General features: G+C 46.2%; 1 protein-coding gene and 1 non-coding gene across 14 annotated transcripts in view; both read left to right on the top strand.

Moving 5' to 3' along the window:
* The window catches only part of LOC133242143 (uncharacterized), a 487,229-nt gene that overhangs the window by 151,425 nt on the left and 308,362 nt on the right, over positions 1-27,442 (top strand). For 10 of the 13 annotated variants that reach the window (XR_009734787.1, XR_009734783.1, XR_009734782.1 and 7 more), the window contains exon 3: positions 227-328. Coding sequence is in view for 1 of the 13 variants with exons in the window: in XM_061408196.1 (XP_061264180.1) it covers positions 227-288 (62 nt within the window). In the remaining 12 variants the exon portion in view is untranslated. Of the gene's footprint in view, positions 1-226; positions 27,121-27,442 lie in introns of those variants that run through there. The other 3 variants (XR_009734790.1, XR_009734789.1, XR_009734788.1) reach the window with 3 other exon arrangements.
* LOC133243570 (U6 spliceosomal RNA) lies at positions 9,375-9,479 on the top strand. Its single transcript, XR_009735125.1, has one exon. It is a non-coding gene; the product is annotated as a U6 spliceosomal RNA (small nuclear RNA).

The following is a 27,442-nucleotide window of genomic DNA, read 5'->3' as shown; positions in this document are numbered from 1 at the left end:
CAGACCCGCTGGCACCTCACACGTTCCTCGTCCTTAACTGTGGGCGTGCATGACGACGTCCCAACCACAATTGCACTTGTCTGTCAAAACAGCTGTACGTGTAAACACAACTTTGTTGCCACCACATACTAGTGGGCTGGAAATCGTATCAGACCTATCCACAGCAAAGGGGTTGGTTCAGCATGCTGAGGGAGCGGTATTCTGATCAGGAAACCTCTGCTTTCAGGAGAGGGAAACCCAGCCCCAGCGACCTGCAGAAAGAGGCGGCTTTGGCTTCCGTCATGTTGAGTGGTGCGGGTCCATCAGAAGCTCCAAGGACATCCCTAAGGTAAGCGTTCCTCCCCGCTCTGGATGTGCGCCTGTTGACCTGATGCGTTCACGCCCTTTTTTGTTTAATCACAGTGTGCAGACTGCTTATTCGAGGGCACCTTCCCTCACAGCCTTGAGTGGTTCCACATAACCATCACCAGTTCCTTGGTCTCTCTGCTCAGTCATTCCTGTGCGTCATTAAGCAGACTGTGCATGTAATTCATCCACCTTGAACACTGACTCGGCATCTACTTGGCTAGCTGTTCTGTTGCACCTTTGTTATTACAAAGAAACAAATTTAAACATTAGAATGGTGCACATGTATAGTAATGAAATGCTTAACATTCTGCCCGTGTCGGAGTAGATCTTAAAGCTAAACTGAACGTCCACGTGCCACTCACGTCAGGAAAGGCAGAGGTGGCGTTTGATGATTTTGCCCTGTATGCCCAGAGGACACATGGTTGTGACCTTAATAAAAACGATGTTTCCTGTATGACAGAGGAAAGAAAACTCTCCTCATTTCTCATCACCGAAAAAGAGAGTCAATCAAGTTATTTCTAATTAGGCTCAGAATAAGGTGAAACCTTTTCAAGGTATCCAGAACACAGCTTCAGTAAATTCAGCAAATTATCGAGCCACGTGAGTTTGTTTTGGACGCCTTTGAAATTTAGGGCTGTGTTAATTTATCCTGTAAGATTTATTTCAGTTGTAATCTTAGTTTTGAAATGAAGAAGTTCATTTTGGGTCTTGAAACGGTTGTCATTAATTTTACCTTGTCTATAAGTCAGAAAATTATGAATGTGTTTTCCTGTATGTTTTCCCCATTTCTCATTTAGATGAGTCAGTGATGAAACACTGAATTTATGTAGTTTGACTGTGAATGCCTATAAAAAAAAACACTCCAAAATGCTCAGAGAATGCAGAATTAGTGCTGGTATGTACGATTGCTCCTGCAGAAGTATTCTATATTCATCCTTAATGCAGCAGGCTCAGGCATAACTATGTTTTATCACTGGAATCTGTTATCAGGCTGCTGTCAGTGACGGGTTCTTAAATTCAGTCCCTTAAGCTGGATCGCACAGAGCTGCTTTTGCTGAGCTCGAAGTAGAGCATCGACGCTGGTGGGTATAAAGGGCGTCCAGGCAAGGTCTGTGGATCTTCTGTGTTCGTAGCTGTTGTCAGGCGCCCTGTCGGGTCCATGCATTACTTACCGTCCATCTCATCTTCTGTTTTCTCCATGTTGGAGAGTTTCTCAATCTTGCTACTGTCCTACCTGACCTGTGCCCAGGAAGCCCCAGTAGGACTGGTAATCAGAAGCTAGCTTGAGCGTAGCAGTAGTCTCGGTTTCTCAGTGAACCCCGAGACCGCCACATGACGAGAGGAGCTGTGCCTCAGAGACCAGGTAACCGAGACGATGCTCAGGTGTGAACGGCGGTCTCCCTCTGCCCTTCCTCCGGAGGGCTGGTGGTCCTTCCCTGCGTGCCGGAAACGGCACAAGTATCTCCTGTCTTGCACCTCAGGTTGTGCCTGATACTGCCTCGGAGCTGATTCTGACTGCTGGGTCCCAGAGTCCAAATGCTTCCCCTCAGTCAGAGTGGGAGATTCTGCGAGTCGGGTGAACGTAGAACTGGGGGCCGTTGGGGGCAGTGAGCTTATTTCCCCGAGACCTGAGTGCACGGTTTGAAGAAAAACAAGAGGCAACTGCGAGAAGCTCCACCTGTGTCTCCATGATCCGCGGAGCGAAGATTCGTATGGTAGAAAGAATCGGAGCCTGGAGAACTGGTTTCCTTATTACTGAAATACGGAAACCCAAAGCTGATGTTGCAGTTCTGGGGAGAGTAACAGAGACTAGGGCCACCACCCAAGCTGGAGGATTTCAGGCGCTTTGTTTTCTGTCTCAGTTCCATTGGACTGACTTGTTTAAGCGGACTTGGAGAAGCGTGTTGAGTCAACCGAATAGGACGCCCGTGGGATTTGCCGCTTTGCTGCAGATACCGTCTTTCTCTTTGAAGAAATGGCAAGCCACCTGACTCCAGATATGGAGTTAAAGACCTGCTCCTTTTTTTTTTTTTTTAATAACTATTATTTTATTTAGTCTTTATCACAACCGCATGAAATAAGTCCTCTCTTTATCCTCACTTTTAAACCAAAGAAACCGAGGCACAGAGAAATTGTCTATCAACATTTTGATAGATAGCTTTTCAGTTTTTTTCTGTGCATGTATGTATTTTTTTATTTTAAGCCAAATTAGATTAACACACTTGATATTATTTTCTAATACGGTTTACTATTTTCTATTTACTCAACAAAATAGCATGAACATTTCCCCATATTATTAACTGTTCTCTTGCCGTATAATTTTAGTACATATTACATAAATGAAGAATACAAATATCTCATTGTGAGTCACTCAGTCGTGTCCGACTCTTTGTGACCCCCACAGACTATAGCCCGCCAGATTCCTCTGTCTGTGGGATTCTCCAGGCAAGAATACTGGAGTGGGTTGCCATTTCCTTCTCCAGGAAGACCTGCTCCTTTTAAATCAGTTTATTCTCCCCTGATCCATTCTCTTCTAGATACTTTATCCACATAAACCTCAGCTAGTCTTAGCGAGCAGACAGGCATCCAGGTAGATCCTATTCATACACTGCCCACTTACCGCGTAGCTTGGTCTTCGGCCCAGTGTTAACTAAGCTCAAGTGAGTGGTATAGAATGGTAACCACGTGAACAGTTTCTTCCCCTGGTTCTTGAGAAAGAAGGACAGATCACTCCCATTCTTCTTTCCTTCCCATTGACAAATGGTGGTCCAGATGACCTTAACTCACAGATATTAAGACAAATACACCAGGTTATGGGGTCACGTGTGGAGGACTGCAAAGTTATCCTTCCAGCCCTTAACCACCCAGCCGTATCTCTGGGGTGTTCCAGGAGAGACACAAACATCTAGCTTATCAGGTGTGTTTCGAGTCTTTGTGTGGCAGCAACCGAACTTGCTTCCCAAATAATGAGCATGTTGTCCTGTCTGTCTGCTCAGGTTCCCATTTCCGCATTCAGATGCTTGTGTTCTCTGGGTCCCTTGAAAGCCCCTGTTCTTTGGAGCACTGGGTCCTCTCTGTGTCCCTACCCCTCTCACCGTTGCCTGTCTGTCTCTGTACAGAATCAAGGTGATCTTCTGCAAAGGACCAGTCACACACGCCTGTAGGTGTGACCACATCTGATGGTGATGTAGATACTCTGAAGCTAAATACCTGAATCTTTTATGCTTAAAAATATTCCTCAGAAGTAAAAGGTGATGAGTAATTTTGCAGTGGGGAAACCTGAAACGCTTGGTTAACCCAGTGATCAAGGTCGGTATCAACTGGGTTATGTCTTACTGACAGCATGTGACCTTGATATGATGTGTGTGAGAAGGCCACTTTAACCTCTGGGGTCTTTCTCCAAAATGCCTGTAACCTCAGCATAATCGTGAGAAAAACACTGGGGAAAATGAAATTGAAAGATGTTCTACAAAATACCTGCCTAGCATCCTTCACGGAGAAGGCGATGGCACCCCACTCCAGTACTCTTGCCTAGAAAATCCCATGGACGGAGGAGCCTGGTAGGCTGCAGTCCATGGGGTCGCGAAGAGTCAGACATGACTGAGCGACTTCACTTTCACTTTTCAGTTTCATGCATTGGAGAAGGAAATGGCAACCCACTCCAGTGTTCTTGCCTGGAGAATCCCAGGGACGGGGCAGCCTGCTGGGCTGCCTTCTATGGGGTCGCACAGAGTCGGACACAACTGAAGCGACTTAACAGCAGCAGCATCCTTCAAAGCTGTCAAGGTCATCAAAACCAGGGAACGTCTGAGAAACCGTCAGAGCCTCAAGGAGACCAAGAAGCTATGACCCCCTAAAAAGTTTATGTGATACCCTGGTTAGGATCCTGGTGCAATGCATGGACATTTAGGGGAAAGCTAAGGAAAGGCAAATAAAATACAGATGTTGGTGAATAATAGTTTGTCGACATCAGTTCATTGGTTATGACAGAGTACCAGGTAAATGGAAGACCTTAAAATGTGAGGGGACTCTGTAACATTCTTGCAGCTTTCCTGTAAATCTAAAGCTAGGCTATAACAAGAAGTTTACTAGTTTTTTTTCCCCCCCAAAGTGGGTCTTTGTTGCTACTCTTGTGCTTTCTAGTCGTGGTGAGCAGCGGCTACTATTCGTTGGCAGTGCACAGGCTTCTCATGTCAGTCTCACACTCAGAAGTTCCAGCGTGAGGACTTGTGTTTCCTCTTTATGCATGCGTGCTCAGTCGTGTCTGACTCTTTGCGACCCCATGGACGGCAGCCCTCCAGGCTCCTCTGTCAATCAGATTCTTCAGACAAGAATACCCAAGTGGGTTGCCACGCCCTTCTCCAGGGGATCTTTCCCAACCCAGGGATGAAACCCACGTCTCCTGCATCACAGGCAGATTTACCACCTGAGTTACCACAGAAGCCCTGATAAAGGAAAGGATATAATCTGGCTGAGAATGAGGGCTATAGTCATGGGATCTCAAGGTTCAGGAATTAAAAAAAAAAAAAAAAGCAGGATCTTATCCAAAGACTCAGAAAAAAATTGCATGAGATGTCAGGATGGAGTAAGCGTCCAAGAAACTGGAAGCAAAGGCGAGTCCCATGAGGGTTTACTCTCCCCAAGCTGGATGCTCTGTAATTTGTATCTTCCACCCTGCTTGTTGGTTTCATGAGCTACACGGCCACTGCTTGCGAAACATGGCTAGCCAGACCCCCGAAACCCCGTTCACCCATTTACCAGCATAGATGTGCTGATGTTTCTTCACTAGACAGTAATGGGAGCCCTAAACGTGCGAATGAGGGCGCTGGCCAGGGTACCCAGCTCCCGTCTCTGATGTAATTGTAGGCACATACCTTTCTCAGCTTTCTCATCTGTCGAATGAAGGTAGTACACATCCCCAGCAGAGAGGTGTGATAGCTAAGGAGCAAATACAGAGCACAAGCAGATATTGGGGGACATAGATCAGCTTAGCATTGGACCATTCATAGGAAGATGTGTGTAAAACGATGGGCCGCAGGAGTTGAAGGCATGGGCTGGGAACCTGCAGATACAGGAGAGGACTGGATGATGTAGGTGAGGGGATAAAGAGGCTAGAGGGCTGGAGATGGAAGATGTTTGCAGAAGGACATGGGCTACAGAAATAGAACCACCCATGGCCAGAGAGAGGGATGTTTGATCAAAGATGCCTGAGACGAAGACATCCCAAATGGTGACAGTTCAGTTCAGCTCAGTTGCCCATTCGTGTCCGACTGTCTGCAACCCCATGGACTGCAGCACGCCAGGTTTCCCTGTCCATCACCCACTCCCGGAGCTTACTCAAAGTCAAGTCCATCAAGTCAGTGATCTGTGACCCCACGGACTGCAGCATGCCAGGCCTCCCTGTCCATCACCCACCCCCGTAGCTTGATCAAACTCCTGTCCATTGCATCGGTGTTGGCATCCAATCATCTCATCCTCTGTCGTCCCCTTCTCCTCCCGCCTTCCATCTTTTCCCAACAGACTGAAGCAAAGACGGGGGCTATTGGAGTGGGTGGTTTGGGGACATCCAGACGGCAGAGTCCCTAGTGGCTTCTTGGTTCCATAAAGGGAGATGTTCATAAAAGCAGGAAGATGGAAAAAGGAGCAAAGCTCTGGGCATCACAGACAGGACCACAGACAGATGAATCAGGGCAGAAGGGGACAGTGGCGGGTATCCAGAGAGGGCACATAATACCATCGAGGAACTGATGCTGTAATCGGCACAGTGTTCACAGATTTTCACAAGAGTTAGAGAGAAATGAAATTTGCTTGATGTGACCCCATAGTAAGTACTGGAGAAGGAAATGGCAACCCACTCCATTATTCTTGCCTGGAGAATCCCACGGACAGAGGAGCCTGGTGGGCTACGGTCCATGGGGTTGCAGAGAGTTGGACACTACTCAGCGACTATCAATCACTCACTTAGTACTAAGTACATTCCTTTATTTGACCTGGTTTGATTCCAGGTTGCTCATCACAGTGATAACGTCCAGGCTTTGAATGGGCCTCTCTGGTGGCTCAGTAAATGGTATTAGCTTGTTTTTGCTGACGGGTCCTGTGAACAGTCAGCTGTGGGTTTCTGAAGGTCAGTGGACTGCATGTGAAGGTCACTGTTCTCATTTCTGTTGGGTGCTGGATTTACACCCTCGAACCGTGTTGTGATCCGGAGGGGTCTTCCTGTTCTCTTCTCATCTGTGCTGGGTTCTCTGTTGTGAAAGAGGCCAAACCGTCAGGAAAAAGGTCATGTTTTATAGGGCCAGAGGTAGTTGCCAAAGCAAGACGATGTAATCGAATGCGGTTCTTTGTCTCGTAACTTGAGCAGTGCCGTTCTGCACGCAGAAGATAAAATCTGAAACTGTTCTCCAGCGCTGGCTGGCTTCAAGGATCACATGTCCCATGACATTTTTAACCTTTCATTGCATCCTCCGTTGTTTTTTCTAGCTAACTGGGAACTTGACCTCAGAACTACCATTGTTTTCCTTTTCATCTTTTTAAAATGACTAACCAAATGTGACTTTCTTTCAAGGGCTATCTGTGTCAAGAATTTTAAAAGTTACTAATCTGAGTGGTTCTGGAATTCGTAACTGAGCTTGGATTTTTGACTGGATGTGACCTTCATGAAGACACCTCTTGTATTGTCCCAGATTGCAAAACTAGTACACAATAGGATTGAGTCAAGATCGTGTCTTTAAAAAGCTAGCTCCTTACTGCTGATGTAAGATTCTGGATCACACTGGCATTGAAAATTCTTTTCCATACAAAGGAATATAATCGCAGAAAACAAAATCACCACTTGACTGCCAGAGGTTTTTTTTTTTTTTCTTCCTTGAGGTCATTGTACCTTCGTTGAACTCTGTTTTAACTCTGAGCAGATGGCACCTAGATTTTGCTGGGAGCTCTGACCTTGAACGTGGATGGCAAGTTGCTGGATTTTGTTTCTCTGTGGTTGGAGAATGACACTGAAGACCCCGAGTAGCTGGGGAATCCTGTGTCTGCCTGGGGCTTACAGGCAAGGCAACTGACGAGCTGACCTCTGGTTCTTTTTTCTGTCATGTGAGTCTAGAATTTCTATACAAACATCACATGACCTGGAGAGCCCAGTAAAATTGCTAAAGAAATGCAGGCTTTCTGTCACCTCCTACTACTGTTGACTTTGGGTCTGTTCGAGGACCAGCCGTTTAACCCTTGTGATGACCTGAGGCCCTCATCAGTCCAGTGAGGGAGGCTGGGCAGAGATTACGCATGCTTCTGAGCTACCGATGAGAATAATTCATGGTGGACGATGCTCAGGTGGAAGGTGTGGTGTGAAAGAGGCTGGTTCAAGCAGCGATTTGTCACAGCCCTTTAATGGTGTCATCATTTCAGCAGAAGCTACGGTGAATAATGTTCTGTCTTCACTAGGGGATCCTTTTTTTTTCTTTTTAAGTGGCACTGGATCCTTTTATCTGTAAGAACTGGATTGAGATATAACTGGCAGAAAATATACTGCATGTGAAAGTGAAAGTCGCTCAGTTGTGTCCGACTCTTTGCGACCCCATGGACTGTACAGTCCGTGGGATTCTCCAGGCCAGAATACTGGAGTGGGCAGCCTTTCCCTTCTGCAGGGGATCTTCCCAACCCAGGGATCGAACCCAGGTCTCCCGTGTTGCAGGCAGATTCTTTACCACCTGAGCCACCAGGGAAGCCCTAAACTGTACATGTTAAGAGTATGTAACATGAACCGTTTTGACACACGATACACCCTTCGAACCTTCACCTCAGTCAAAGCAATGAAGATCCCTGTAACTTTCAAAGATTTGTTTAAGGCCCTTATACAGTAACTCATCTCTCCTGCTCCTCCCTCCACAGACTACTGATATATCATAGTTTGTATTTTGATCCCTCACTATATAATAGTTTGTATTTCCTGGGGTTTTACATAAGATCGTGCAGTGTGTAATCTTTTGTCTAGTTTCTCCCCTTCAGCATGATTTTTTTTTTGAGATGCATCCATTTTACTGTGTGTATGAACAGTTCATTCCTTTTTTATTACTCCTCATTACTCTTTATACTGTCTATTAATCTGTGTTACTGTTTGTTACTATTTATTGCTATTGGTTAATGTTTATTACTGTTTGTTACTATTTACTACTGTTTCTTTATTACTATTGATCAATGTTTGTTACTGTTTATTACTATTAATTGCTATTTGTTACTATTTATTACCATCTATTACTATTGTAAATTCCTGTTTATTACTGTGTAGTATTCTGTTGTATGGATATAAGACTGTATGTTTTATCTGTTCACTTGTTGGGCCTCACTAGGGGCTTCCAGAGGGCTTCCCAGGCAGCTCAGCTGGTAAAGAATCCACCTGCAATGCAGGAGACGCTTGTTCGATTCCTGGCTTGGGAAGATCCCCTGGAGAAGGGAAAGGCTACCCACTCCAGTGTTCTTGGGCTTCCCTGTTGGCTCAGATGGTAAAGGATGACACATGGTGTGACAGGCTCTAGGCCCATCCATGGTGCTGTAGATGGCATTAGTTCTTTCTATTTGATGGCTGAATCATATCCCAATGAATCAACACCCCTGGTAGCTCAGATAGTAAAGAATCTGCCTTCAGTGCAGGAGACATGGGTTCGATCCCTGGGTTGGGAAGATCCCCTGGAGAAGGGAATGGCTACCCACTCCAGTATTCTGGCCTGGAGAATCCCGTGGACAGAGGAGCCTGGCGGGCTACAGTCTGTGGGGTCGCAAAGAGTCAGAGACGACCTAGTGACTAGACAACAATAAAGACCACTATCTCATACCATATCCAAAAATTAACTCAAAGTGACTTAAAGACTTACATGTGAAACCTGAAGCTATGACACTCCTCGTAGAAGACATAGGCAGTATGCTCTTTGACATGAATCTCAGCGGTACTTTTTTGGATCTGTCTCTTCAGGCAAGGGAAACAAAAGCGAAAATAAACAGAAGAGACGAGGTCAGGCTAAAACGCTTTTTCAGTGCTTGCTTTAGGAGCACATATGCAACACTGGAGTGATACAGAGAAGATTAGCATGGCCCCCGGGCAAGATGATATGCAAATTTGTGAAGCATTCCATATTTTAAAAAATTTTTTAAAAATTAAATGTTTTGTACAGTTAAGCAAACCATCAACAAAACCAAAAGGCAGCCTACTGAATGGGAGAAGATATTTGCAAGCGTTACGCTCTAAAGGGTTAAGGTGTGTGTGTGTGTGTGTGTGTGTGTGTGTGTGTGTGGAGAGAGAGACAAGGGAGCGGAGGAAACTCATACAACTCAATATTAAAAAAAAAAAATAGTCCTATGAAAAAATGGGCTGAAGGTATGAATACCACATGCCAGTGGTCTGTAGGCACATGTAAATGGGCTGGACATTACTAATTATCAGGAAAATGGAAGTCAAAATCCCAATGAAGTATCCCCTCACACCACTCAGAATGGCCATCAAAAAAAAAAAAAAAAAAGTGTTGCTGAGGATGTGGAGAAAAGAGAACCCTCCAGCCCTGTTGGTAGAAATGTTAATTGGCACGGCCGCTGTGGAAAGCAGTTTGGAAGTTCCTCAGAAAGATTAAGAGAAGTACTGTATGATCTCGATTTTCACTCATGGGTTTTTATCTACAGAAAGTGAAAGCACTAATTTCAGAAATTACATGTACCCCAGTGTTCTTAGCAGTGCTAGTTAACAGTAGCCTGGACATGGAGGCCACCTAAGTGTCCCATCAACAGATGAATGGGTGCAGAAGATGTCGTAGATATATTCAATGGAGTATTACTTGGCCATAAAAAGAATGAAATGTTCACAGCGTGGGTGGACTTGGAAGGTGTTCTACTTAGCAAGATAAAGGAGAGAAAAATTGCTAGTGTGTTTTTTTTCACTTACATGTGGAATGTAAAAGATAGAACAAGTGGACAGGCACAACCAAAAGGAACAGACTCACAGATACAGAAAGCAATCTAATAGTTGCCAGAAGCAAAGGGCTGGCAGGATGGGGGGACTAGGTGAAGGGGAGTGAGAGGCACAGAGTGCCAGTTATAAAATAAATAAGGGAGAGAATGTGTAGTGGAGGGAATATAGTCAACAATATGATAATAAGCCCAGTCCATCAGTATCCCTGATTTCAAATAAAGACAATGTCATTTCAGGTGCTTCCTTGGTGGCTCAGATGCTAAAGAATCTGCCTGCAATGCAGGAGACCCGGGTTCCATGCCTGGGTCGGGAAGATTCTTCTGGAGAAGGGAATGGCAACCCACTCCAGTTTTCTTGCCTGGAAAATTCCATGGTGGGCTACCATCCCATAGTGGGTCACAAAGAGTCGGACACGACTGAGCAACACACACATACACACACACACAATTTCAGGGGCTTCCGGAACACGGTGCAAGTCCTGGATCAGTTTTGTGATAAGCTCAGAATCTGGAACTTTTCCTAAAGAACTACTAATAGACCTTCTTAGGCTTACATGCGTAATGACATCCAGGAGGAAAAAGAGTTCATGAATGAAACTGGCCAAGAGCAACAACAAATGTAAAAATAAATTTACTCATCCAAAGGCCCCCTTTTTATCATGTATTGTTCTGTTCCATAGACACATAAGGTTTGCTGCTTTTATGGCTTCACCAAGCAGAGTGATTCATTTCACTTTCCTCTGAGGGTTTTTTTCCCAAAAGAATGAAAAAAAGGGGGCCAGCACAGAATGAATTCGGACCATGAATGAAGATTAGGGGGTTCTTTGCAATGGATGTATGTACTATTGACATAGATTTACAGAGTTTCATTGATGCAGATAACATATATACATGCATAAACTATACATTAGCATTCACACTTTTTCAGATAAAAAGGATACTTTTTATGCATGCGTGTGAAATACAAAATCGTTTACGAATGCATTGCCTATTTCCGTATTATGAATTTCATTCTACGTATAGATGTCTAGATGAGTTGATAGATGGATGAAGGATGGGTGGATGAAGGACTAGTGAAGAGGGGACACAGAGCCATTCATGCAGCATTGAAAGTCTTTGGCCACTGGGTGTCATGGTTTTCCCCATAATGGTTGACCCACCACAAGTATTTGAGGGGTTCCTGTATTCCTGGTGCAGGAATTGGCACTGTACGTGGCAAGTTTTATTAAACCACACTACCTTCCTTTTTCAGATTGCTGTGCTGTCTTTAAAACACATCGTCAGTGTTATTTTTCTGCCTGAAACTGGCTGATGAGGATTAAATCTACAAATATTATTTTTTAATGTCTGAATATTTAAATGTCTCGAAATTACATAATTGTGTTGGTAATATTTAGGTTTTATTGTATCAAAGTCAAATCTGAAGAATTTGTGCCGTACATTTATGCACGTGCTCGGATATGTTTGTAATAACTCTTTGCTCTACGAAATTGCTATAGTACAAAGACTAAGCAATTATTAGATATTGTTGTTGAGTCTCTAAGTCGTGTCTGACTCTTTGCGACCCCATGGACTGCAGCACACCAGGCTTCCCTGTCCATCACCATCTCCTGGAGTTTGCTGAAACTCATGTCCATCAAGTCAGTGATGCCACGCAACCATCGCATCCTCTGTCGTCCCCTTCTCCTGCCATCTTCAGTCTTTCCCAGCATCACAGACCGGAAAAGACCGTCTTTTCAGCTCTTTGCATCAGGTGGTCAGAGTATCGGAGCTTTGGCTTCACCATCAGTTCTGCTGATAATTATTAGACGTGCTGATCACATTTGAGCGTCTGCTTGCTGTTACCAGCATGGCGTGGCCGGACGCATGTGTGTTGGCTGACATATGACAAGAGTGAGTGCACCATTAATTCGAACCAGACAGCCGTATTTCTCTCCTGTGGAAGTGATTCACCCTGCCAGGTCCGATGGCAGTGAGTGGTGGTGACAATTAAAACCAGTTGTGCCCGTTGCATCACAGAAATGCTACTGTGCTTCTTTTAGAAAAAAACACTGTCAGGGTGGAACGTGCCAGATGGGAAGACTTGGCCACGTGCTCCGAGGACACTGTGGAGAGTGTTCTTGTGTTTTTTGACTTCTTGTACTTTTCTCACTCTGAAGACTAGTTATCGCCAGAACTGCTAAGGTGAATCTTATGAAGACAGACGCCTAGTTTAAAAGCCCTAGTACAATGGGATATGTGTGGTGAAATTGTTGGAAAGGTGCAAGGAGCTCACGGGTCTGTTTTATTTTTCTTCTTTCTGTTTAACTCTCAAAAATGTGCAAGTTGTGTGTCAGTGGCACAGCACTGAATCTTGGAAGAATCTTTGAATGACAGTGTTTGCATATTCTGATTATTGTGTGTATATATATGTATATATATATATATATATTTTTTTTTTTTTTAATGGCCTTTTGTGAGTTGGGTTAACATCTTTAGTTTCCACACAGAGAGTCTGATGATGGCGTCATGATTCTCACTTAAAGTTACTGGGAGAGATACAACAGTTAACAGTTTGCAAAACGGATGGGTTCATGGAAGGTCTGCTTTTGTTTGAATGAAAGGGTCTTTTTTTCTCCCCCCCATTCAAATGGGGAAGAACACAGCCAATGTCCAGTTCTTTCAAATCCACATTGAAAATGGTTTATGGATGGTGCCAGAGGAGGAATAAAAAAATCAGCAAGAAAACAGGGAGGTGCTGTTCTCGGTTTCAGCTGTCAATAGGAAAAAAAAAATTAATGAGATAAAAACGAAGAAAAATTCAATAGGAAAGAAAAAATTTAACGAGATAAAAATGAAGAAAAATTCAAAAGCTCTCATTAAACATCTTCAGGCACTTACTACTTGAATGAACCTGAAGTTCCCCTTCAACAAAACCCATGCCCTCAGGGAACTGTCAAACCATCCAGAAGTCAGATACTAAACAAATATTCACAGAGATACCTCATTAAAAACATGAGAAGTTCTATTGGTAGCCCTGTGTTGTTTTGGGTGTGCAGAGAAGTTTTCCCTGATGAACTGATGTGTTGGTTCATCAGGCTGCTGGGGAACAAAGTTTGTGAATTATTTGAGCTCAGCAAGGGCATTCTGTTGAATCCTGAACTGGAAATCATGGACTGAAGCTGAAGCTCCAATCCTTTGGCCACCTGATTCAAAGAACCAACCCATGGGAAAAGAAACCCTAATGCTGGGAAAGACTGAAGGCAGGAGGACAAGGGGACAACAGGATGAGATGGTTGGATGGCATCACCAACTCCATGGAAGTGAGTTTGAGCAAACTTTGGGAGTTGGTGATGGACAGGGAAGCCTGGCATGCTGCGGTCCTTGGGGTTGCAAAGAGTCGGACACGACTGAGTGACTGAACTGAACTGCACAGAGCTGTCTAATGGAGGAAAGCTCATACTAAGTAGAGACTGAACACATCTGGAAACTTTGTAGGTCTGGATCTGTAGCTGAGTCTTGGGAGGAGGTTGGCAAGGGGGTTCCTCAAGGGCACACCTGAGGTCTGTGGTTGGATCGGTGGATGTTGGAAGGATCCCAGCCTCAGGAAGAAGGTGAGGAATCTTACCTGGTGGGCAGCTACGGTCAGCACGGTCCTGCTCACGCTGCACATGAGTTCTATCTGGGGTGGGTGAACTTGCCATGTCCTTGAAACCTTGGTGGAGATGAATATCGAGAGACGTTTGGTCACTGCTCTGAATCTCCAAAGAGAAACACGAGTTAGGGACAAGTAATGATGAATTTTGCTTGTCAGCTTTCCTGGCCCATGGTGTCTGGGAATGCTGTTCCCACAAATACCTGCTATCATCTCAGTCAGTTGCTTAGGACCTACCTACAGATGAAGGACAAAAAAAAAAATAACATCAGTAAAGGAATTATCCTCCAATTAAAAAAAAATGACATCCCAGTGGAGCTCAGTTTTCACAGGCTGGCAGTGAGTTGACGTCAACACTTCACTGTGGGTTGACATCACTCATGGCTTCTTGCTTGTGGACTCACACCTTGAATGAGGCCAAAACTTGAATGTGGAGTCTTTGCTCACCAGGATGGTGGTTGAAGAGGCAGGGTTGATGCCAGAGGCCACAGTTGCACAGCTTGGCTCTGGTGTGTGATTTACCACAGCAGATCTTTTTCTTTGGTATTTGTTTTTTTTTTTTTTCAAACATCTATTTAGGCAAAATGAAAAACACAAAACCATTATATACAACCTGGCCTTGAGCATGGGCACTTAGAATCAGTGAAAGCCCTTATGAATCATTTGAACTGGTGAGGTAAGCATGGGCACTTGAACTCAGTGAAAAGCCTTGTGAATTATTTGAGCTAAGCACAGGCATCCCGTTGAATCCTGATTTGGAATCACCCTCTGTCTAATGGAGGAAAAGTCGTACCGAGTATAGACTGTGAACAGGTCTGCAGATGTTGTAGAGGGTGTTCAGTCACGGATAGATGAGTCACTGACTGCCATGTGATGGTGGCATGTTCACCTCTCATGTTAGGTCTCAGCTGTGGTTACCTACAAAGGGTGGGTGCTGGTGGTGGGGTCTAGGTCAACACTCATTGTTGGCGAAGTCACTGTCGTTACTCACCAAATCTGCTGGCCATGAACTCACACACCCCAATTTGGGTGCACTCTGTGGCCTCAGTCGTGTCTGACTCTTTGCGACCCCATGGACTGCAGCCCGCCAGGCTCCTCTGTCCATGGGATTCTCTAGGCAAGAATACCGGAGTGGGTTGCCATTACCTTCTCCAGGGGATCTTCCCGACCCAGGGATAGAACTCACATCTCCTGGGTGTCCTCCATTCTACGCAGATTCTTTACCCCTGAGCCACCATCGAGGACCGCGCCCCAATTTATTTGGCCTTAATAAGTGATTTGTCACATAAAATCTGTTTTCAAAATATATAATTTTAACATAAAATCTTGTGTGTTTGCTAAAAACTTCTCTCCATAGGCTCAACTTCTCCAGGCAAAAATACTGGAGCGGGTAGTGGGTCGCTATTCCCTTCTCCAGGAGATCTTCCCAACCCAGGGATGGAACCTGGGTCTCCTGCACTGTGGGTGGATTTGTTATAGTCTGAGATGCCAGGGAAGCCCATTGCAAGCACAAATGTCAATCATTTTCTCCTTTCAAAACTCTGCCCATTCCAGCACTATAGGGCCGTCTAGAGTGAGACAGTGTCGTCCCACTGGGTCCTTCAGGTGCGTTTGGAGAGTCTAGCTGAGAAATAAGCTAAGTAGCCCTTTTCTCTAGACTTGCATCCAACAGATGGGTCAGACCCTGATATCTTCTGTGTCCTCTTGGGGTCTGACTTCCCAAGGGCAATTGTCACGTGTCGGAAAGCACACCATGGTGGAGTCTGTGCTAAGGGTGTATGTCCCCTGTAGCAGGGCAAAGGCAGCGATCAGCCCGGAAATGACTGCAGCGACTCGCTGATTCATGAGTTCCTTTACAGCGGTGTCTCACAGCGGATGGACATAAAAGCTCAGTATCATGTAGTATGGAGGTGCAAAGCCCTTTGGATCACCTCAAGATCAAATTGAATTTGATTGTGTGTCAGCAGTGAGGGTCATCTGGGTCATTGATTGTTATCACATGAATTTATAAAATTGTGAGCTTGACACTATCAGTCTACGTGATCAGCAGATGTTTTAGAGCTGAATACACTGCACTTCAGTTCACTTCAGTTCAGTTCAGTTGCTCAGTCGTGTCTGACTCTTTGCGGCCCCATGGACTGCAGCACGCCAGGCCTCCCTGTCTTTCACCAACTCCCAGAGTTTACTCAAACTCACATCCACTGAGTCGGTGATGCCATCCAACCATCTCATTCTCTGTCATCCCCTTCTGCTTCTGCCCTCAATCTTTCCCAGCATCAGGGTCTTTTCAAATGAGTCAGTTCTTCACATCAGGTGGGCAAAGTATTGGAGCTTCAGTTTCAGCATCAGTCCTTTCAATGAATATTCAGAACTGATCTCCTTTAGGATGGACTGGGTTGGATCTCCTTGCAGTCCAAGGGACTCTCAAGAGTCTTCTCCAACACTACAGTTGCAAAGCATCCATTCTTTAGCACTCGGCTTTCTTTATGGTCCAACTCTCGCATCCATACATGACTACAGGAAAAACCATAGCTTTGACTAGACGGACCTTTGTTGGCAAAGAGTGAGACAGAGACATACAGAAGGAAAGGGTTTTCCCATTCTTAGACCTAAATATTCTTGACTCAAACAAGCAGGACTTTCATGGGAGATGTTAAAAAGTGGATATTTCCACATGACATACTCTCCATTATATCAGGATAGAATGACATCCAGTTATAAACGTATGCCATTTGGGGACTTCCCTGGTGGCCCAGTGGTTAAGACCATGCATTTCCACTCTAGGGGCCCCAAGTTCAATGCTCCTCGGGGACCCAAGATCCTGCTGGCCACTTAGTTGCTCAGTGGTGTCTGACTCACGGCAACCCTGTGGACTGTAGCCCATCAGTCTCCTTGGGTCATAGAATTTTCCAGGCAAGAATACTGGAATGACTTGCCATTCCCTTCTCCAGGGGATCCTCCTGACCCAGGGATCAATCCCAGGTCTCCTGCATTGCAGGCAGGTTCTTTTCCATCTGAGCCACCAGGGAAGTTCTAGTGCAGGCTACTTGGCATGGCCAAAAAAGAAAAAAAAAAAAAAAAAGGAGGGGGGGACCAGGGGAATTTATTTCCATAAAGCTAAACAAAAAGGAATGTTTTAATAAATTAAAAACAGAATCTTTATCCTGCTGTGGTATTGTCCTGTGGAAATTGTAAGAGAGCAAAGTGAACCTTTTTGATCATAAAATGTAGTTCTCAGTGCTCACGCTCTGTGTAGACTGAAACAAGTCTCCAAAGAGTTAAGCCTGGTGTTTAAAGTCAGTCTGCAGTGAAATGCACAGATGGAATGCTATGCCTAATGCGTGTAAGGCACAGGCAGGCTGGCACAGGGACTCAGGGCTGCACAGAGGTCATCAGTAACGTCACCTACAAGGCCTGTCTGTCCATCACCACGCCACCAGGAAGAATAAGACATATGTTCCACCGTGAGAGCATTTCATGACTCGGGGGGTCCCCATCTGGGGAAAGTGACTCTAGCTAATGGTAGGAAAACAGGTCAGTGGACTCTGCTGGAAGTAAAACCCTGAGGTAGATGGTTAAAGAGCAGAGTTTCTGTAGGTCTCACAAATAGGGGAGGACTGAGCAGTCTCACCAAACAGAGCACAGGACAAGTGTAGGGTGAGAGCGTGGGACTGGTGTTGGGGACAGGGGGCTGGGGAACCTCTGGGAGGCCTGGGGATGCCGGGGAGGGCGTATTGGTGGGTTACAGGGACCGCTGGGGGCTTACAGATGAAGAAGCAGGTTAAATGGCACCGCTGGAGAACTGGGGTTTGCACACTGCTTTCCTGTGGTCATATATGGATGTGACAGTTAGACTATGAAGAAGGCTGAGTGCCGAAGAATTGATGCTTTTGAACTGTGGTGTCGGAGAAGACTCTTGAGAGTCCCTTGGACTGCAATGAGATCCAACCAGTCCATTCTGAAGGATATCAGCCCTGGGATTTCTTTGGAAGGACTGATGCTAAAGCTGAAACTCCAGTACTTTGGCCACCTCATGCAAAGAGTTGACTCATTGGAAAAGACTCTGATGCTGGGAGGTATTGGGGGCAGGAGGAGAAGGGGATGACAAAGGATGAGATGGCTGGATGGCATCACCCACTCGATGGACATGAGTTTGGGTAAACTCTGGGAGTTGGTGATGGACAGGGAGGCTTGGTGTGCTGCGATTCATGGGGTCTCAAAGACTCGGACACAACTGAGCGACTGAACTGAACTGATCTGACAAAGACTTACAGTAACTTTGTTCGGTCACTCAGTCATGTCCGACTCTTTGCAACCCCATGGACTGCAGCACGCCAGGCTTCCCTGCCCATCACCAACTCCTGGAGCTTACTCAAGCTCATGTCCATCGAGTTGATGATGCCATCCAACCATCTCATCCACTTTCACCCCCTTCTCCTGCCCTCAGTCTTTCCCAGCATCTGGGTCTTTTCCAGTGAGTCAGCTCTTCAAATCAGGTGGCCAAAGGATTGGAGCTTCAGCTTCAGCATCAGGTCTTCCAATGAATATTGAGGGTTGATTTCCTTTAGGATAGACTGGTTGGATCTCCTTGCAGTCCAAGGGACTCTCAAGAGTCTTCTCCAACACCGCGGTTCAAAAGCATCAATTCTTCGGTGCTCAGCTTTCTTTATGGTCCAGCTCTCACATCCATATATGACTGCTGGAAAAACCGTAGCTGACTTGATCGCACATAACTTGAGGGGGGATAATCAAGGCTCACCTCCCAGAGCAGACACACGAGCCCTGAGATTGATCATCACACACCGTATATATTTGTAACAGAGCTGTCCAGTGGAATTTCACATGCTGACCCAGAGTTCCTGGACCTGTGCTGTCCAATATGGTGACCACTGGCCACATGTGACTTTGACCCCTGACATGTGCCCAAGATGACCGAGAAGCTGTATTTTTATTTTTATTTTTCTCTGCGCTGGGTCTTCCTTGCTGTGCATGCTTTATTTTGTTGTGGTGTGAAGTGAATGACTCTTTGTGACCCCATAGACTATACAGTGCAGGGAATTCTCCAGGCCAGAATACTGGAGTGGGTAGCCTTTCCCTTCTCCAGGGGATCTTCCCAACCCAGGGATCGAACCCAGGTCTCCCGCATTGCAGGCGGATTCTTTACCAGCTGAGCCACAAAGGAAGCCCGAGAAGACTGTTGTGGGTAGCCTATCCCTTCTCCAGGGGATCTTCCCAACCTAGGGATTGAACTAGGGTCTACTGCACTGCAGACAGATTCTTGGTAAAGAATCTGAGTGGCTGAGCCACCAGGGAAGCCCTTTGTTGTGGTGAGTGGGGGCTAATCTTTGGTGTTGGTATGCAGGCTTCTCATTGCAGTGGCTCATCATAATTGCAGAGCATAGGCTTTAGGGCGAGTGGGCTTCAGTACTTCCAGTACACAGACTTAGTTGGTCCGTGGCATTTGAGATCTTCCTGGACCAGGGATCAAACCCCTATTTCCCCTGTTGGCAAGCGGATACATAACCATTGGACCACCAGCAAAGTCCCTTATTTAGTTTTAATGTCACTTAAATATAAATGTAATAGCCAGATAGCTACTGGGCAATAGTATAAGATGGTAGAGTGAAAAAGAAAGCTTGTACAACATATTGAATGATACAAGACACATTTTGACCATTTGGGGTTAAGGAGAAGGCAATGGCAGCCCACTCCAGTACTCTTGACTGGAAAATCCCATGAACGGGGGAGGAACCTGGTAGGCTGCAGTCCATGGGGTCGCTAAGAGTCAGACAGGACTGAGCAACTTCACTTTCACTTTCCGCTTTCATGCATTGGAGAAGGCAATGGCAACCCACTCCAGTGTTCTTGCCTGGAGAATCCCAGGGACGGTGGAGCCAGGCGGGCTGCTGTCTATGGGGTCCCATAGAGTCGGACATGACTGAAGTGACTTAGCAGCAGCAGCAGCAGCAGGTTAAGGAATTTCTCCCATTTCTGTTTCTGATATTCTTCTCAAGGTCACTATCAGTAGGTTCCTGCCTTACTATGATGCTTGCTGCTGTTCAGAGCATCACCAAGGACACCCTGGAGGGCATAATGAAACAGCGGTCTAGGGCCTGATCTAATTTGGTGACTCACGCTTTCTCTTCTCTCTGTTACAGTGACTTGACCAATTTTAATTGAACATTTTCGTGTGGGGCATATCAAATGACCTCAACCTTTTAAAATGTGTTGCTTGGTGGCAGCTCCTTTCTGGGAGTGGATTTCTTCCGCTGGCTGAGAGAAACAGCTCCCCCACCTCCAGAAAGTCATTTCACGCTCAGAGATTTCCTGATGTTGTGGATGTTGGTGTTGGGCAAAACAGTCAAGGCAGGTGAAACAGGCATAACAGGCATGGAGGAAGGTCACCCCCGTGAGCAGAGAACAGTGATGAGAGACCCGGCCAGAGCAACAGTGGCTGGGAAGGTTTGGATGGGAAAGGAAAACCCAGCCCAACCTAGGGATTGCAGACCGTGAAATGAGGAGTGGTAGGTTACTAGTCATCGCTGGGATGGCTCAGCGGTCTGTCTGCCAATGTAGGAGGTGCATGTTGGATCCCTGTTTGGGGAAGATCCCCTGGAGGAGGACAGGGCAACCCACTCCAGTAGTCTTGCCTGGGAAATCCCCATGGACAGAGGAGCCTGGTGGGCTATAGTCCACGGGGTCGCAAAGAGCTGGACATGCCTGAGGGACTTAACAAGAGCAGCAGTGTCTTAAGATGAGACCTCCTCTTCCTGTGAACATGACACGGAGGAAGAGACACGTTTGACCCTAGTCCCACTCAGCGTCAACTTTCAGGCACGTCCGTGGGGCCTGTGGTCTACAGAGAGCAGAGCTGGAGAAAATAGTGATCTAAGTTAGAAGAAATGAGCTCAGTGCTGTGCTGGAAGAAGTGGTTCCTACGTTCACCAGGGTTACCAAGAGTAGTGAAGGACAGACAAGGGCTGGTGAAAGATGCTAAGACCAAAAGACCCAGAGGTTGAAAACCCAGCCCTCGGCTTGTGGAGGAGAATCCAGACCTATGCGGTCTGAGATATTCATGGTTTAGATGAGCATTTGATATGGACTTCCCTGGCGGCACTAACTGGAAAGAACCTGTCTGCCACTGCAGGAGATGCAAGAGAGTTGGGTTCCATCCCTGGGTCGGGAAGATCCCCTGGAGAAGGAAATGGCAACCCACTCCAGTATCCTTGCCTGGAGAATCCCATGGACAGAGGACCCTGGCGGGCTACAGTCCATAGGGTCGCAGAGAGTCCGACACGGCTGATCACGCATGCACAGCATTTGATAGGAAAACCGGTCATTTGTTTCTGTGTACTGCATTTACAAGTGAAAAAACAAATTGAGATCTCATAGATGCCGTAACAATGAGAATTTCTACAGAAATGACCTTGATCTGTCAATACAGAATTTTATATCTTAGGAATATGTAGTAGTAGCGTTAGTCACTCAATTGTGTCCGACTCTCTGCAACCTCACGGAATGTAGCCCGCCAGGCTCCTCTGTCCATGGGATTCTCCAGGCAAGAATCCTGGAGAAGGTTGCCATTTCCTTTTCCAGAGGATCTTCCCAACCCAGAGATCAAACCTGGGTCTCTCCTGTGTTGCAGGCAGATGCCTTACCATTTCAGCTACAGGGAAGAGAAGCATTCAAGAAAAAGCAAACAAGAGCCCGCCTCACGTCTAATCCCATTTCACGCATCTGAGTATCACAGATAGGGCCTGAACTCGGACCTTGGGGTTTCTATTTGTGACATGTGTCTCAGATTCGGAGACGCCCTCTGAGGGAACCTGTTATGACTTTTAAAAAAAATCTATTTATTTCTTTTAATTGAAGGCTAATTCCATTATGATAGTGTAGTGGTCTTCTGCTGCTTGTGTAACGGCACACGGAGAATCAAAGGACCCCTCCAGACACTGTGTAGTTTCTGTGTTGTGGTTTCTCAGAACAAGGGCAGTTTTTCTTTGGAAGAGGTTTTCGGATGTTGACTGCTGTGGATGAGACCGAGAGCCCCTTCGGCCTTGGCCTGCTTGGTGGGGAGAACGTGCAGAGCGGCAGGACTTTGTGCCTAGCCTGGGCAGAAAAGAGAAGGGCAGTCAGTGGCTGTCCCAGGGTCCCGCTTAAGGGGCCTGCCTCAGCACAGCCCTGGGGGATCTGTGCGCTTCAGCCTGAGTGGATCGCAGGGCGTCCTGAGCCCGGTGCTTTCGCAGGCACCAGGCCTGCTTCCTGGTTTCCTGTAGACTTTGTCTCTCGTCCGGGGAACCCCGGAGCATCTAGCTGCTTGCTGCCCTTCCTGGTGGAAGTCCTAATTAAGTCAGACTCATAAAGAAAGCTGAGCACTGAAGAATGGATGCTTTTGTACTGTGGTGTTGGAGAAGACGTTTGACAGTCCCTTGGACTGCAAGGAGATTCAACCAGTCTATCCTAAAGGAAATCAGTCCTGAATGTTCACTGGAAGGACTGATGCTGAAGCTGAAGCTCCAATCCTTTGGCCACCTGATTTGAAGAGCTGACTCACTGGAAAAGACCCTGACCCTGGGAAAGATTGAAGGCAGGAGGAGAAGGGGACGACAGAGGATGAGATGGCTGGATGGCATCACCGACTCGATGGACATGACTTTGAGTAAGCTCTGGGAGATGGTGATGGACAGGGAGGCCTGGCGTGCTGCAGTCCATGGGGTCGCAAAGAGTTGGACACAACTGAGTGACTGAACTGAACTAAACATGCCTGAGGCAGGAGTTGTTCCCTCCCCCGTGGAGTCCGGGGCTAAGTGTCTCTCGGGGAGACAGTTGAACATGAGGAGGAATGGCACTCGGGGGAAGACCCACTGGCAGGACAGGGATGGGCTGATCAAGATGCTGGCTGAAGTCTTTTCCTCAGGTGCCTATCTGAGTCACAGTACTGTGTTCATTTCCACATAAAATATAGCTGTGGTCAGATAGTGCTTCTTGCAGCGTTAATTAGCCAACTGTCCTCTTAGAATGCAAACATCGAGAAGCAGCATCGTTGGTACATGCTGCTGGCATGTCTGAAAATGTTAGTGAGGAGGAAGGAGTAGGTGAATGAAGTAACTGCCGCCGTCTTTGGTAATTTAGCTGATGTGTGTGTTAGTCGATCAGTCATGTCTGACTCTTTGTGACCCCACGGACTGTAGCCCACCAGGCTCCTCTGCCCGTGGGATTTTCCAGGCATGGATACTGGAGCGGCTGGCCATTCCTTTCTCCAGGGGAATCTTCCTGACCCAGGGATCGGACCCAGGTCTCCTGCACTGCAGCAGGATTCTGTACCATCTGAGCCACCAGGAAAGCTGATAATTTATCTGATAAACATTCATTGACATTGGACTTAAAATGTCACATGTTGTTTAAGGACATTTTGGAAAAGATCATTTTTAATACCTACGGATTGCTATCGTGTAGGACTTTTACAGTAATTTGAGGCATTTCTTTCTGTGAAACTGAGAATTTCTACTTTATTTAGTAAAATGTCTTAGTTTTATACCACAAAATGCTGGGTGGTCACAATTAACGTGGAATTAAGAATTTTTGCTTAAGGAGCCTGATGCCTATCTTTGCCCGAAGTCTTCCAGAAATCTTTTTAGTTTATAAGGAAACATAATACCTCCACCGTTCTTAACTCACATAGTTATTAACATGTGTATGAAAACAGCCCAAGTGTTTTCTTAAGCTCTGTTGGATAACAGTATAATCGTTCTACCTGGATATAGGATTATATCAGCACATGTTACAAACAGATCATTTTCTAGAAACACACAAAAAGAGCAGAGATGAATTTCAGCGCCCTTACAGGGCCCTTACACTCATCGCCAGAGACCAAAATTGCTGTACCTCAAACTCTCGGAGTCAAGTGATAAATGTCTGCTCATGTGCTCAAAGAGTTATTTGTTCTAGATTTAATCTCACAGCTATTTCAGTGGGGAAGATTGAACTTCAAGGTAAAATGTCACTAGATGTATTTTCAGATCTTTCTCAAAGCTTGATTACTCTGTTTATGGAGAATAAAGTTTTAATGATTGCCTTGTGTTCACTGAAAAGTCCTGGCGTTTTTTTTTTTTTTTTTTTTTCTGTGATTAGTATCCTGGGAGGAGGGAGGAACATCTCTGTATTGAAGCTGGAAGTTTAGCACTGGACGGGCGGAGAGCTGAGGTTGGGGCTGACACTTGCTCCTTTGGACATCAGTTTGTGATGAATCAGTCATGTACTATGATGGCAAACCTTCTAGGAATCTGCAGTACCCTGCGTGTGGTAGGCTTGACTCAGGAGAGCCATGAATGTGAAAAAACAAAAAAACAGGCATAGACAGTAAGTAACTGCAGAAACATTACCGGCGTAATTTAAACCAGCGAATCGGAGTTTTCCTGACCATCAGCTGGTTAAGAATCCGCCTTTCAGCGCAGAGGACCTGGGTTCGATCCTTGGTCGAGGAAGGAAAATCCCACACTCCTTGTGGCTGCTAAGACCGAGTGCCCCAGCTGGAGAACCTGTAGGCTGCAACCAAAGATCACACCTGCCGCAACTAAGATCCAACACAGCCGAGTAAATAGTTCATGATCAAATTATTATTTTATTTAATTAATGTAATGAAAAAAAAATTGGCTTCCCTGATAGCTCAGTTGGTAAAGAATCTGCCTGCAATGCGGGAGACCCTGGATTGCTTCCTGGGTCAGGAAGATCCTCTGGAGAAGGGATAGGCTACCCACTCCAGAGGTCTTGGGCTTCCCTGGTGGCTCAGCTGGTAAGGAATCGGCCTGCAAAGCAGGAGGACCTGGATTCGGTCCCTGGGTTGGGCAGATCCCCTGGAGAAGGGAAAGGCTACCCACTCCAGTATTCTGGCCTTGAAAATTCCATGGACTGTATAGTCCTTGGGGTCGCAAAGGGTCGGACATGACTGAGCGGCTTTCACTTTCTTTCATTTCTTTCAATTTAAAAACGCTTTATAAAAATAAAGCAGTGAATGTAGCTAACAAGACAAGGATATGGAGGTTTCTTGGAGATCCTTCCAGACAGAGTCTGGGTCATCTGTTTTGAAGGGGGTTTGAGAAACAGTCTTCTCCCCAGCCTCTAATAAAACTCCATTTTGTGGTTAACACAACACTCCATATTATTTTTCCCTTTGAGTTGAATTGGGTATCTGCCTCCTGGCATGTTTCTGTGCAAGGATGATAAAATACCGATGGAACATATTTTATGATCTTAAGGAGAATGCAGTTAGGAGCACGAAGACAGTATGCACGTGAGACAAGAGGTGACTGCATGGGTTGCCTGCGATGTTGCCAAACCAGTGGAGTCCTAAGCGCTGTGCACAGCAAGTCCCCTGCATACGCACCTCCGAGCCGTGAACCTTCAGAGATACGAATGTGCGTTCACGCATCCAGTCGCGTAAGCTGGGTCACGTGCCTCTGTCCTCTCCAAATGGCTGTGTTCTTTCTGTACCTTGCTGTACAGTGCTGCGTGGAGTACCACAGACCGTGTCTTTATGTCACACCCAGGATGTCCAGAAACAGTCGGACAAGCAGCAGTTACGTGGCCCGGTACTGCTCGAAAGCGCCAGCTGTTGTACTGTGCTACTGTACTTTTGAGGGTATTGTATTGTAACATCAATACTTGTTTTTCCTGCGATCGTGTATGGATGTGAGAGTTGGACTGTGAAGAAGACTGAGTGCCGAAGAATTGATGCTTTTGAACTGTGGTGTTGGAGAAGACTCTTGAGAGTCCCTTGGACTGCAAGGAGATCCAACCAGTCCATTCTGAAGGAGATCGGCCCTGGGATTTCTTTGGAGGGAATGATGCTAAAGCTGAAACTCCAGTACTTTGGCCACCTCATGCGAAGAGTTGACTCATTGGAAAAGACTCATGCTGAGAGGGATTGGGGGCAGGAGGAGAAGGGGATGACAGAGGATGAGATGGCTGGATGGCATCACCCACTCGATGGATGTGAGTTTGGGTGAACTCTGGGAGTTGGTGATGGACAGGGAGGCCTGGCGTGCTGTGATTCATGGGGTTGCAAAGAGTCGGACACCAATGAGCGACTGAACTGAAGTGAACTGAACTGAAGGATTGTATTTGCTTTTCTAAAACTTTTTCCAAATTTTAATTTAATTTTTTTTGGCTGTACAAATCTTCATTGTTGCACATGGGCTTTCTCTAGTTGTGGCTCTTGAGCTCAGTTGCCCTGAGGCATGTGGGATCTTCCCCAGCCAGGGGTTGAACCCGTGTCCCTGGCATTGCAAGGCAGATTCTTAGCCACTTGACCACCAGAGAAGTCCCTGTTTGTTTTGTTAATTTCTGTGAAAAGTATTATAGACCTATTACACTACACCATTCTAGGTGGCTTAGATGGTAAAGAATCTGCCTGCAATGCAGGAACCCGGGTTTGATCCCTGGGTCGGCAAGACTCCCCTGGAGAAGGGAATGGCAACCCACTCCAGTATTCTTGCCTGCAGAGTCCCAAGGACAGAGGAGCCTGTTGGGCTACAGTCCATGGGGTCACCAAGAGTCAGACACGACTGAGTGGCTAACACACATTCCGTAGCGTCATAGTGTTAGGTGGGTCACCTAGGCCAAGTCTCTTGGACTTTTTGGGCCAATTGGACTTAAGGAAGATGCTCTCTGAAAGGAATTTGTTTGTGCATCGGAGACTAACTGTTCTTGAGAGACAGGAGGTACCACTTGGGGGGCTGTAATTGAGCCTTCAAGGGAGCTGAGAGACAGGTGAGAGCTGAACGAATCACTGCATGCATAGGAATAAAGGAGTTCATGGTCAGGGTTGAGGTGGGCATAGCTCAATGGTATTTCCTCCAGCTGTGTTGCGGTATACTTGGCGTAGGACGTGGTGTAAGTTTAAGGCATAGGAGGTGTTGATTTGATAACCACTGTTGGTTGCAAAATGATGGCTAGTGTAGGGGAGCTCACACTCACATAACAAAAGAAGGTCACCTAATAAAATAGTAAGCATCATGGGACCTAATTCCGCTCTGTCTCATCAGCTCTGTTGGTGGCGTTCCAGTGTACGGTAGGGAGTTAACCGTATTCGTGGAGCTGTGTCTTACTGAGCAGAGCAGGGAAGTGCCGTTTCATCTCCAAGTGGTTCCCATGGGAGTTGGACTAGGTTTTTTTGTTTTGTTTTGTTTTGTTTTGTTTTACCCAAAGGGCTATTTCTGCCCTACTTCTCAGAGGGCAGACGTCTAGGTACACAGAGGTATAAAGCAAAGCTCCTAATGGTGTTTTTAGCGATAGTCTCTCTTCTTGGAGAAGGAAATGGCAACCCACTGCAGTACTCTTGCCTAGAAAATCCCACGGACAGAGGAGCGTGGTAGGCTACGGTCCATGGGGTTGCAAAGAGTCAGACACGACAGAGCGACTTCACTTTCACTTTTTCACTTTCTCTTCTTGGAACAGCAGCCTCTTATGTGCTCTTCTGCAACTTAGTTCATCTTTGTAACACCATAGATG

Source organism: Bos javanicus, chromosome X (genome assembly GCF_032452875.1).
Source record: "Bos javanicus breed banteng chromosome X, ARS-OSU_banteng_1.0, whole genome shotgun sequence".
In the NCBI taxonomy this organism is placed as follows: Eukaryota; Metazoa; Chordata; class Mammalia; order Artiodactyla; family Bovidae; genus Bos; species Bos javanicus.
Note: the sequence above shows the minus strand (reverse complement) of the source record. Positions and strands in the feature narration are given on the sequence as shown.